This window comes from Lynx rufus, unplaced genomic scaffold, assembly GCF_022079265.1.
Source record: "Lynx rufus isolate CCGP_SWC_20201006 ecotype Redwood Valley unplaced genomic scaffold, mLynRuf1.p SCAF_7, whole genome shotgun sequence".
NCBI lineage: Eukaryota > Metazoa > Chordata > Mammalia > Carnivora > Felidae > Lynx > Lynx rufus.
In genome coordinates, this window is record NW_025814889.1 from 135,223,939 (window position 1) to 135,237,080 (window position 13,142).

General features: G+C 51.3%; 1 protein-coding gene across 2 annotated transcripts in view; it reads right to left on the minus strand.

Annotated features, from left to right (window-relative positions):
- The window catches only part of TCF20 (transcription factor 20), a 103,672-nt gene that overhangs the window by 47,175 nt on the left and 43,355 nt on the right, over positions 1-13,142 (minus strand). The window contains exon 2 of one of the 2 annotated variants that reach the window (XM_047067174.1): positions 2,154-7,856. In XM_047067174.1, the coding sequence (XP_046923130.1) occupies positions 2,154-7,820 (5,667 nt within the window). In that variant the 5' untranslated portion in view covers positions 7,821-7,856. Of the gene's footprint in view, positions 1-2,153; positions 8,088-13,142 lie in introns of those variants that run through there. The other variant, XM_047067175.1, reaches the window with a different exon arrangement.

The following is a 13,142-nucleotide window of genomic DNA, read 5'->3' on the forward strand; positions in this document are numbered from 1 at the left end:
TCTAATTTAAATTATGTTATCAACTTCACAGGGCACCTGGGTAGCTCAGCTAGTTAAGCGTCTGACTTTGGCTCAGGTCATGATCTCACAGCTTGTGAGTTCAAGCCCTGTGTCGGGCTCTGTGCTGACAGCTCAGAGCCTGGAGTCTACTTCAAATTCTTTGTCTCCCTCTCTCTCTGCCCCTAACCCACTCACATTCTGTCTTAGTCTCTCTCAAAAATAAACATTAAAACATTTTTGTAATTAAAAAATATATAAACTTCCCATTAATTACATTCTTTACTACAGTTTACAGTTTTGATTTCCTTTTTGTCAGAGACTGATCAATTCTGGAGACAATACAATGATAAAATATACTGCTTTGGGGAGAAACGTAGGGGGAGAGGAAAAGAATGTCCAAGAATACTATGATCCTGGCTGACACAATCCTTCTTCACGATGATTAAAAGTCATCAGTATATTTGTCCAGCGTGGTAAAATTTAAATATATATGAATACAAAAACTCTTACGTGATTCAATATCGTAGACCCAACATACATTTCCCACATCTGTTCCCCTCCCAGAAAGATAAAGGGAATAGCTTCTATGACATGGACATGAAGGACAAGGACATGAAGAATGGGAGAGGAAACAAACACATGAGAGATGTCCCAATTTCCAGACCCTGGAAATCGAACAAAGAGGGTGCGAGCCAACGGTCTGAGAGGCACAGAGAGGAACGAGTGCAGCGGGGGAGCCACTAGAATGCCAGCCACTGTGGCACAGAGCCTGGAAAGGCACAGGCATCTCAGAAAGTGGGGCCAGCAACCAGGTCGTTGGCTCAAAATTTTAAGAGGAGTTAGGCCTCTAACCCAACCCAATTCAAGCAGTCAATGGTACACCTCCCAGAAGGATATTTGGAAAAGAGAAGTTTCTTGAGAGTATCAGAAATAAAGATAAATAAATCTTTATTTAGAGCTGAAGAGAGTGTGGAGAAATTAGAACAAAAAGGCGCAGAGAGAGAGAGAGAGAGAGAGAGAGAGAGAGAACCCAGTAGAGAAAAGGCAAAGCCAGAGGATTAACTCAGGAGGTACAATACCTAACTGACAGGATTCTGGAAAGAACAGAGAAAAGAGAAGGAAGGAAAGTATCCAAGAAACAACACACAACAAACTTCCTCAACTGGAAGGCAGGAGTTTACAGTCAGCAAGGGCTGACACAGTGAGTGAAGAGACCCACCCCAAGGGCAACTGAGAGGATCCTCAAACCTTCCAGAGGAGGAAGGCAGCACACACACTAAAGACTGAATCATAACAGCTCCTGTCCCTCAACTGCAGCACTAGAAGCTAGAGGACAAGTCAGGAGTCAGGACTTGAAGGCAGTGAGAGAAAATTATTCCAAATCTAGAATTCTATACCCAGCCAAACCTTGATTAAGCAAGAGGATGGGATAAAGACATGTTTTTGCATAAGACAAGATCTCAGAGTATTTACCTCCCACCACCCTTCTCAGCAAACTCCTAAGGGATGATGATGTCCCGTGCGAGCTGAGGGCGCAGGCTAAGAAAGGCGAAGACATGGGGTTGAGGAAACAGCGTTCACTGGAGGAAAGAAGTGAGTGATAATGACGACGAATGCCCCAGGACAACAGTTACCAAACAGTCCTAAACAGTAAATACCCTGACTGTCAGGTTTGGGTCAGGGAGATGTGGTCCAAGGAAAGCCATAAAAACATGAATTAATAATTCTAGAGAAATGGAAGAGTTTTAGAAGAAAGGAAATATAACCGTGGTATACTTCATAAGCGTTACAGAGTCAGATGTTGAAAAACGGGGGAAAAGGATCCGTGAATAAGACAGATAGCGGTAAAAGCTTATTGTTTAGAAACAGGAAACTGGCAGAGGAGTGGGCGGTCGGGTTCGAGGAGGGGTGTGTTCTGGTAAGCGGTGCCACACCGACGTGACTTTGTAACCCAGGGACCCTTCTTACCGATAAAACAGACGTTAAACAAATCTTCCAAATTACTTCATTTTCTGTCCATCGTTTGAGCCTAGGGGCTTTAATCTGGAGGAATTACCATGCGATACAGAACAACAGGGCTGGAACAAGCGAAGGCGGAAGGAACCGCGCAGAAGGGACAGAAAGAGCAAGCTGGGAAGGGGCTTTGCACTCACCATCTCTCTGGCTATTTCCAGCGCCTCCTGCAGGCCATAGAGCCTGCCGCACACCAGGTAGATTCCGTTGGCCCAGAGAATACAACCCTCATGGACCCAAAATTCATTGCTGTCAAGAGGTAGTTCAGGGATTTGTAACTCCAGCTCGGGGCCACCTTCGGAAGTGGTGGGCACGGAGGGCTTTGAGTCCAAAACGGTCTTTTCGCCGCCGCCCTCGGTGGTTGCTTTCTTACAAGGGAGCCCCCTGGACAGGGACCGAGGGCCCCCGCCACAGTCTTCCGAGCGGTGTCGCCGCTTAAACCTGGGGTGGGCGGCCAGGCTCCTCTGCTCCTTCTGCTGCTGCTCTTCCTCCTCCTCAGTGTCCGTCTTGGAGCCGTTGGACGCGCTTTTGTGCCGTACCTTAACCTTGCTCTGCATTTCCGTGGCCCTCTTGGGCGGCGGATTCTTCGGGAGAGTGGCTGCATAATCTTGGGGATAAAAGGGTCCAAAGAGGTCGCCCATGTTCCGGTAACTGGCCCACTTGCCACACAGACAGCAAACCAGGTGCCCCATAACAGAAGACTCTGTCACGACGGGGCCCTGCAGCATGAAGGACGAAGCCGGGAGCACCTTGCTTTCAGTGCTGCTGGGCGGCGGGGTCAGAGACCTCTGACCCTTCCGACCCCTCACCAATTTGGTCTGTTCTTCTTCTTCAGCATTGATGATTGTACACACGGCTCCAAGTTCACACTTATTTACTACATGGATATAAGGGAAAAAAGACTTGTTCTTGGCGTCGGTTTTATCCAGTGGCTGGGTGGCATACTTTAGTTTGATCTCAGGTTCTTGGGGTTCCACGATGGGAACCGCCTGTTTGGTTTTCCGCTTCCTTGGCTGGGCCCCAGGCTTCCTTCTCTCCCGCCTTTGCCTCTGCTTTTTTGGCTTTGGCTCTCCATCTGCAGAAGCTTCTGGTATCTGAGGGGGCTGAGGGGGTGGAGGTGGTGGCTGCTGTTTCTTCTGCTTGTTCACACTACCGATGGGTCTCCCCTTCTTCTTTCCTGACGGGAAGTACCCCTTCGGGGGGAAACCCTCTTGTTTGGGGGAAATCGTCACTGTATCGCTCTCCTTGTCTTCAGCCTTGGGGTTTGCCTCAGGGGCCGACACGCCCGCTGGAGGTACATTCTTTGCGTCAGAAAAGATTAAAGGCGCAGTCCCACCAAGGGAACCGTCTGGTCTCCCCTGGTTACTCCCAGGCTTCTGTGAGGTGGTGGACGTCATGGTGCCAGGGGGTTCCTTTCCAGCGGTGACCGTGTCTGGGTGTATTTCGGTCTTCACTTTGTCATCCCCACTACCACGCCACTCCTCGGAAGACCTCGCCAGGGGCTTTTCTACGTTCAAGTCCTGGCTTGTGGGACAGACTAAGTCAGATACCAGCTCACCTTTTCTCTTCTCCATCTCGGCGTCAGGAACAGCCACACTCCCACCTTCGGGAGGGCCACTCTTCAAAGACAGTATGTCATCGAGAGTAACCGTGTCTCCCCCGGCCTCCGCGCTGTTCGAGGATGCACTCCTCCTAATATTCGGGGACGTGATCTTCTGAACTATAGCCTCCAGTTTCAACCCCCGTCCTTTCCGAGGGGGCAGTATTTTGGTCTTAGCAGGGCTCGTGAGGGTGACGGCAGGGCAGTTCCTACTATCTGGACTCGGAAGGTCCTTGGAGGATTCTCTCTTAGGGACAGACTTGACATCCTGACTGTGAGAAAGATGCGCATAGGAATTGAATGCTCGATCGGCGCCTTCTTTTGGTGGGTGAAGGAGGCGCCCTTTATCTTCGGTGTTACTGTTTTTCACATCTTGTGACTGCCTCTTGCTGGGGATGGGAGAGATAAAGGAACGCACCCGCCTCCGCATGATTAAGGGGTTTTGAGAAGAATGATCCTCTTGGCCTGGAAGCCTGAGCATAACATTGCCGGGTTTGGATGACTGTGCGGTCTCGGCGAGCCCATGCCCATCGGCCTCATGGGGGGGTCCGTACCTTTTCTGATTGGACATTCCCGGAGGGCCGCTGCTTTTGGCTGGAGAAGTCTGTCGGGAAAGATCCCAACAAGATTCTTGTTGTAGCTTCTGGGAGCCATGCTTCAATTCAATGCCTTTGTTAGACAGACCGTCACTAGACATGAGGCAGCGCCCGCCTTCCTGAGCGCTGGGGTCGTGGTAAGTCCCCATTGGTGGGCCATACATCATACCGTCTTTGTCGTTTTTCAGGGGGCTCCGCACCCTGTCGAGAAACTGCTGCTGCCTCGGGCTCTTCCGTGGTCCCTCCTGCCTGTGCTGTGCCGCAGAGATTACTCCCTGAGCAGAGCTGCTGCTCCAGTCTTTGTATTCCTCTTGTTGCTGTTGGTACATCTGTCTCTTATAATGGAGCTGAGAATTCAAGCCTGCGTTGGGGTCCCCATAAGCATGAGCCCGCGTATTTGTGTGGTAAGCGGAGGCCAGGCTTTCTGAGTTGGGAGAGAAGGGAGCGTGTAAAGAAGTCCGGTTGGCCCTCTCCGAGAAGGTCATGTGTGGGTTCATGTGATGAGGGTCTCCCCCTGGGCCTCTGCTCCTCCCAGGAGACATCTTCAGTTTTTCTGAGAAGTCATGATATTGCGAAGGGGACCGACCCCTCATGCCCTCCCGACCACCGACTCTGCCAGGGACCCGCCGCATTGGCGCGGGTCTGCTGTCCTGTGGGCCATAGTCTGAGATGGAATCGTGGGCTGCTCCAGGGCTGGCATTGCCGCGGTAAGACTCGTGCTTGATGCTAGCAGGATGGCAGTGGTCTCCGGATTTCTTGTTGTTGAAACTAGCTTGAGATTTGGGTGGTTCAAAGTCTTCTTCTTTTATCTGCCCGCTCTGGGATTTCAGCTTTGTTTCCATGGATACCAACCCACCCGGAAGAATGACCGACTGACTTAAACTTGGATTGAGCCGTTCACTCCTTGCAAGTCTGGCGTCAGCACCCATGTGTCCCAGTGAGTGAGCCCCCGGGTCCCTGACAATCTGTCTTAGCGGAGAAATATCACAGATCACTGATCTTCTTTCAGAGAGGGAACCCCCGGGCTCATGAGCCGATGACTGGGGCTCTATTTCAAACTTTCTGGGAATCGGATAGTCAGCCAAATTGATCTGTTTCATCTCAGGAGCCGTGCCGCTTGACTTCCTCTCCCAGGGGCCCCAGTGCGGGTTTTCTAGTAGGGACCCAATGCTTTTGTTCAAAAGGCCCCTGCTAGCCAATTCATTGGTTTGACTGACCAAGACGTTAGGCCTCGTGGCTCCTTCCAGGCCACCAGCCATGCCCTGATGCTCCTGAGTGCTCCTAGAATATCTCCTGTCAGGGTGGTGGTGGTAGCCCTGAAGCACTTCCTGCAGGAGGCTAGGGAACTTCTCATTTCTACCCTTTCGCTCCCCGTGGCCAGTGAAATCACCCTTATCTTGTCCCGTGGGATACTGAGGAAAGCTACTGACGTTTCTTGGCACGGCCGACCCGAAACTATCTTTGTAACTGTAGCGCAGGCTTCCAGGAGATTTGCTGGGCTCACTTCTGCCTATAAAACCAGGGCCCACCGTGGAGTGCCCGCTCTGGCCATTTCCCTCTCCATTGTGGTTCGAGTTATTATCTCCATTCTTGTTTCCTTTGCTCCCTCCCCCCGGGGGCTCTGGCTGTGGAACTGATGGGTGACTGGTCTCCTTTGCCCCACCAGTGCTGGGTGGCCTTTGAGTGACTGCAGGATCATCCTCTTGGGAGCTTTTATCTTGCCCACCAGGCTTTTCTACCCGACTTGTCATAGCTTCCCGGGAGACAATCACCCCGACCGTCTTCTCATTGACTTTTGGGTTGCCCTCGGATGACAACGGTGTGTCCTTAGCGCCTGGCGAGGCAGCCTCTTCTCCGGCTGCAGGACTGGCATTGAGTCTGGGGGCTTCGTTCTGAGTGCCTTGCGCTGGTGAGGAGCCAGCTTTCTCGGAGGCTCCGCCCTTGTAGGTGGTGTCGGAGCTGGTGCTCTGGCCACTTAACTGCCTCACACGCTCGCCTTGATCCTCAGAGCTGCTGGAGCAGCCTCCGTCCAGCGACTCTGCCATGGGGGACTTCAGTTGTTCTTCAGGCTGTGAGGAGCCTTCGGAGTTTGTGCAGCTGTCTGCTTTCTTAGAAGACGAGGAGGGCCTCTTGGAGGTCTTCTTCTGAGGTGTCAGGGCATCAGAAAGTAGCATGTGCTGAACGGTATTAGGAAGATTGGCCACTTGAGTACTCAGGGCGCTCAAACTACTCAGCCCAGGATCTGTCAGTCGCTTTTCTGGCACTCCTTCTAGTCCAAACCCTTTGAAGCCTGCAGCATGAGAATTAGGGCTGGGCATCATTGAGGGGGTCGGGCTGAGCTGGGGCATTAACTGTAAAATTCTGTTTCTGGAACCCATGGGCACACTGCCTTGCCCGCACTGGAGGCTCTCCCCACTCTGCATCAGAGGAGACGGGGTGGAGCTACAGCTCGGAGACTGAACCACCGAGGCCGCGGGGGAGGGGTTCGAGATGGGGCTGAAGTTCTGGTGGAACTGCATGGGGGACCTCACAGGAACCTCGGGCTGGCTGTACTGGCCCACCTGGCCCTGCAGGGGCAGCTTGGTGGCAGCGTTGGCGTACTGCATCACATGCTGAGGGGGGTGCTGCTGCGCCTGCTGAGCCTGCTGCTGCGGCTGCTGCTGCGGCGGCTGCGTCCCTGGTGGAATCTTTGCCTGTTCAAAATTCTTCATAGATTGAGGCTGATAGCTGTAATTCGATTGTGTCCCATAGGCCTGTGCATTAGAACCCACGCCGTGTCCTTCATACTGGGATCCAGCGTTCACGCTGTAACCGCCGTCGTAGCTCTGTCCCGACTGGCTGAAACGCTGTGGCGAAGGGAAGGAGGAGGAGGAGGAGGCGGCAGGAGACTGGTAGTGTTGGCCGAACTGACCCACTCGGAGCTGGTACCCGGCAGCAGAGGACGGCAGAGCTGAGGGCCGCTGCATCGGCTGCAGATGGGACGAACCGGACGCCGGCTGGCCAGTGGCTTGCGGCAGAGGCTGATGGGACTGGTAAAGCTGTTGTCTCAACTGCTGTACCTGCTGCTGCTGCTGCTGCTGCTGCTGCTGCTGCTGGCCGGAGGCCTGCTGCTGGTACTGAGCGCTCCCTGGAGAGAAGGGCCCCGTGTAATCCTGCTGATAATGAGACACACCACCAAGGGCAGAGTGCTGTGCTTGAAACTGGCTCACGTGACCCTCGCTCCCATACTGATTGCCAAAGCTGCTCCCCTGGGGGGGTCCGTAGCTCTGCACAGGCCCCGAAGGCCTTCGCTGAGGCGGCTGCGGGGTTCCCGACGTCACGGGGTCTTTGCTGCCCGCCATGTAGTAAAAGTCTCCAGCCTCCTTCCTGAAACCCTGGTAGCCCTGGTGGCCAGAGGTTTCGCTAGCCATCGCTGCCGCAGCCGCCGTTCCTCGTCGCCCACCGCCGCCGCCGCCGCCGCTGCCACCACTGCCGCCACCTGCACCCCCAAAATTCTGGAACATCTGGGCCTGACGAGGGCTGAACTCTTCTATCCGGGATGAGCCGTGTACCTCCTGCGGGTAGCTCTGTTGGTCTCCGTGGTAACTGCTTTGCTCCCGGAAGGACTGCATACTGTTCAGCAGCACGGCAGCAGGCCAACAGCCCTCCTGGAAATGGAAGAGGAGACAGGAAAATATCAGACACGCATCTCCTCCGTACAAAGAAAATCAAGTCTAGATGATGGAGGGGATACAATCATTCAGACGCCCAGATGAAGGGGACTGGGCTGAATCTCATCTCCTTTGATTTCTTATCCTATCCCTTTCTGAAAATGCAAATAAGTGGGGAAATGGCCTCAGGAGTGAGGCAGAAGCCTGTGGCAGCATGGAAAGAAACAGTCTGGGTAAATACAAATTTAATACAGAAAAAAACCTCATAATTAAATAAATGAGCCCCCAACATTCTATCGGGCTAAAATATGGGGCTGTGCTATTACTATTAATAAAAAAAAAAAAACAGCAATTTTTAAGTAAGTCTTCCAGTTACAGTGGGGGAGTATGAGGAAAAAAACACTTTCATTTATTTGCTTTCGTTATTATTTGTCTGATGGCTGAACTGAGTCTCAAATAATGATGAGGCAGTCACTCCACTGGCTGTCCCACCCTCCCCAACTTTGAGCAACAGAACTCAGTCTCATGTCCAAATGCATGCTATTGCAGGTTTCCTGTAATTACTGACTGGTGACCCCAGGACACTCAACTCTGATCAGTGTATGGATCCCCTGATTGCTGCAGTCATTCCTCACAAACTTAGGGCTTAACCTCTTTCTTGACAAGCAATTGTGTGCAAGACACTCCTCCTTTCAGCCATCTGTCCTTAACTCCCAGGGACAAAGCACTAGGCAGCATAAGCCAAAGCAGCAGTGACTTTTCTTCCAGATTCTTTTTGTAGGTCTGCAAGAAGTTCCAGCACCTCTAACACCCACACAGATTTTTATTTGCCAATCTAGTATTCACAGAGTTATAACTGGCCATTACTGTGAAGTAGGAAATTGAAACAGTCACTTTGGAAGACAGTACAAAAGATAGAGGAAAATAAAAATTCATCAGCTAGGACCTAGACTCTTCTCAAAGTCATCCGATTGGGTCAACAGCTTGCATTACCTTTGCTGATGTAATTAGCATGTAATGTACTACTCTTCTTAGTCAATCAAGAGACGATCTTATTTTTTTGCCTTTTGCCTGGGCCTGTCTACTTCTCAGGGTTAGCTGAGTAAAACAAGGTCAAGGAGCTCCAAAACTCTTTAAAATCAGTTACTTAAAGAAGTTGTGAGGGGCACCTGGGTGGCTCAGTCAGTTAAGCGTCTGACTGGCTCAGGTCATTTGTGGGTCTGAGCCCCGCGTCGGGTTCTGTGCTGACAGCTCGGAACCTGGAGGCTGCTTCAGATTCAGTGTCTCCCTCTCTACCCCTTCCCTGATCGTGTTCTGTCTGTCTCTCTCTCTCAGAAATAAACATTTTTTTTTAATTAAAAAAAGTTGTGAAACACATCTAAGTTAGGGTAAGTGAGGGCAAAGTTTTATTACAATGGCTTATTAAGCTAGTTTCTTCTTCTTAGTTCCTGCTCAGGGAGCTGACAATAATGCTGCTAGCAGGTAAGTCAGCAATCCTTTTCAAAGTTAAGCTGGAGTTCGCATCTCCAAGCCCTGGGGGGGGGAGGGGGAGAGGGGGCTCGACTCTCCATCTCATTCAAGTGAAACTGCTCTGGGGGGGGGGGTCCCTGTCTCCACCCCATTAATTCTCTGGCCTCCTCCCCTGCCACTCTCTGCTCTGGTCCTGTGGTATCCTGCTTTGGGGACCATCAAAGGCATTTCTACAGAGGAATTTTGCTCTGCCTGCGATGCGCTTCCTCAGTAGACGCATGGCTTGCCCCTCTTAACTTCCTTCCAGTCTCTGGGCAAAGGCCAACTGACCGGTAAGGCCTTCCCTGGCCTTCCTATTAAGAACAGCTAACTCCACAGCCGAGGCTGGGCTTTCCCGATCTCCCTCCTCAGCACTTATTTCCCAACAGACACAGATGTGCTACTTGGGTACTAGTCATCTCTCCCCCCCACTAGAATGTAAACTTCCTAAAGGGCAGACTTGTCCCTTGCTGTAATCTTCATGTCATTAAAGAGCACACGGCAGGCGTTCCATGAACCAGTAAACGGTAGAAGAACTAGGCTTTAGAGAACTAGGCTAGAACGTACCTACTCAGAGGTGGTAGCGTGGCGGGGAGATGAGAGAGTGGCAGGATGAGAAAATAGAACGTGATCAATCTAAAAGCAGAGCTGGAGGGTGCCGAACACCCTGCAATCCTGTAAAATCCTCCAGGCCCAGTCCCAAGGCGGGAACACCCAACTTGAGTCCACAAGAGAGCCGTGAGGAGGGTTTGGAGAGTAAACATGGGTCAGAGCTGAAGATGGTCAGTAACTCCAAACTCAGAAAGCTGGCCCACTTCTTCCCGAAATATCTTAAGTCTAAAATAGCTAGACGAGTGTCTACTACTTTGATATTAAGCTTGATTATATAATCACATGACCCAAAGTCATCTTTAAACATTCAAGTACAAATAATCTCAGAATCTAAAGGAAACCGCTTCTCATCATCTTCAAACTCCTGCAACAGACTGCTCTTTTCTGTGTTCCTGTGAATCTGCTGCTGGGCAACAGACAATAGCTTACTGTAGTGTTCGCTACAGTACCAGCCCCTCACATGCGCCGTCACTAACCCTCACAGCACGGACACCCTCATTTTACAGATGAGGACACCAAAGCACAGAGCTCACAAGGCTCCTGAGCAGCAGGCCCCCTCGGGCCACGTTCCTAATATTACACTACCCCGAGGATCCGTGATGCAGCCAGTGACAGGTGCCATCTGTCCTGTCAGAGATCACACATTCCAGTGTGTCCCTTCTCTGCCTCCCTCTCACAAGGACCTCCCCCATTATTTCCAGCACCGCCGAAAACATTCTGTCCACACAGGTATTTCTCCTGTTTGTGATTGTGCCTCTACCCTGGCTCTCAATACCAGTGGCCTTCTCCAAACAATCGAAGGTGGCTGAGATGGGTTCCACTGAACAAAAAGACTAAATCTGGTAGGTTAATGAAAAGTTCTCTCAAGAGATACTCTCTCCACAAATAAATATTTTACATGCTGTTTAATTAATCCTTCTGTAAATAAAATCAGGATTCTGAAAATCTACATGTAAATCTAAATGTCACTTGCTCCAAAGTTTTCCTTAGCAGGAGCTCCTAAGAGCTGAAGACCAGCTTAACGCTGGCCAATCCCGCCCACCACAGGCCGGTGGCTCCCTGAGAAAACCCTATCTCCAGAGGGAAAGAGATTTGGGTACAATTCCTCAGAGGTCTTTCTCAGCCCTTCCCTGGAGCTTCCCTGTCCTGTGGGATGCCCTCCTCCTCCCTATCGTTGTAGTTCTGGTTTATGAACCAGACGAAAAAAAAAATTCCCAGCCAAATACCTCCTGCAGGGTACCAGTCAAGCTAAACATTCTTAATATATATGAAATATCCGGTCCATAAGAAAGTGAACGCAAGTTCCTCTGTTTTGGGAGTTCCAAGTAAAACAAGAAGAAAACCAAGTATACCAGCAACTAAAAATGTCAGCCAGAGGGGCTCCTGGGTGGCTCAGTCAGTTAAACGGCTGACTCTTGATCGCAGCTCAGGTCATGATCCCACGGTTTGTGAGTTCAAGCCCCACGTTGGGCTCTGAACTGACAGTGTAGAGCCTGCTTGGGATTCTGTCTCTCTCCCTCTCTCTGTGCTCCTCCCCCGCTTGTTCTTTCTCTCTCTCAAAATAAATAAACTTAAAAAAAATGTCAGCCAGAATATTTGTAACTTTAGTATCAGCCTTATAAAATAAGCTAATAGAGATCTTTCAGATGGTATCTGAAAGATACCATCCTATCATTTTAAAAATGCAAATACAGTTTTGAACATCATGATTAATACTGACAAATGCCTGAATTTCCTTGTTTGAATGAATACAGATGTGGTTAGAGAAAAACTGACACTCCAAAGGAAGCCAGTCACCCATGAGGAATTTGTAGACGCGCTCTGAAAAGAGGTTTGCCAATGCACCTCCCTCCCCAACTCTCCCTTTCCCTGACTTCCCCTTTTCTGGTTTTCTCCTATTTTCTAGCTTTCTGAATGGGTTCAGCGGGCCGTGGAATGGCACTAGTGAGGTCCCAAACTCAGTGCCCTCACGTTCACAGCCCAGAGCCTGCATGCCGACCTCCACCGCAAGCACCGCTTCTGCCTGTGGCCCGCCCTCCAGCCTGTCGCAGGGCCACGAATTGCCACCTCACAGAAAAGAGCCGTGGCTTGTTTTGTCCTCCTTTCCTTGCACGTGCATCACCCCGCTCCCCAATCCAGTCTTCCCCACAAAAGCCTCCAAACTGCCTTCAACACCGTCTCCTCGGAGGTCTCTCCAGGCACCTGCTTCCTTTCTCAGTTCTGGCTTAACCACTGTGTTTCTGCCCCTTCTCCTCCCTTGCCTTGAAAAACGGCCTCAGTTCTCAGGACAAAATCACCACCTATGCTTCTAGTTATGGCCCCTGCCTGGTGGACCATTCTGTTTGCCCTGCAGCCTCCCTCCTCACCCATCTCCCCCCTACTCCAGGCCCGGAGAGGAGGCAGAGTAGGGACCCGAAGAGGTTCCGGTGCCCCCTGTGGCTTCTGGCCCAGTCTGGCTGGGACGAGGCAGGAAGAGAGTGAGGAGGGGGGATTTGTTCTCCGGGTTCCCACCCTGCAGTCACTGAGGCTGGCTGAGACGGTGCGCCAATGGCCACGCTCCATTTGGGCAACCTGAACGGCCACTTTCTCCAGGCCTCAGGAACTGCTTCCTCTTCTTGCCTTTCAGGCCTGGGAGAGTAACAACTCCTGCTATTGCTGGCCCAGAGACTCCACTTTCTCCCCTGGTGTCCCCAACCCTGCTCACTCACTGTGAACAGTCCCAATCCTGCACTGTGGTCAATTCCGTGTCATGATGACTCTCTTCTAAGCCCTCCTCTGTAGATCAGAAGCTGGGAGCTACTTTCCATAACCCCCTTTCCAGCATGGTCGCAAAGAGAAGCACAAGACAGATTTGGAAGACAGAAGAGAAAGCAGAGATCGCTACCCCAGAGGAAGTGGTGACAACAGACACAGGTGCATAGCGGCTTCCCTGTGAGCTCATGAGAACCACTCACTGAGGTACCTTGGCCCTAGATGGGCAGGAGCAGCATCTCTGACCTTCTCAACCCCAGCTGTCCTGCCGGCAGTAGGATAAACCTTAATTCTTCTGTCAAAACTCTTCAGGAGCACCTGGGTGGCTCAGGCAGTTTCAGGTCACAATCTCATGGTTTGTGAGTTCGAGCCCCACGTGGGGGTCTGTGCCGACCCAGCTCAGAGTCTGGA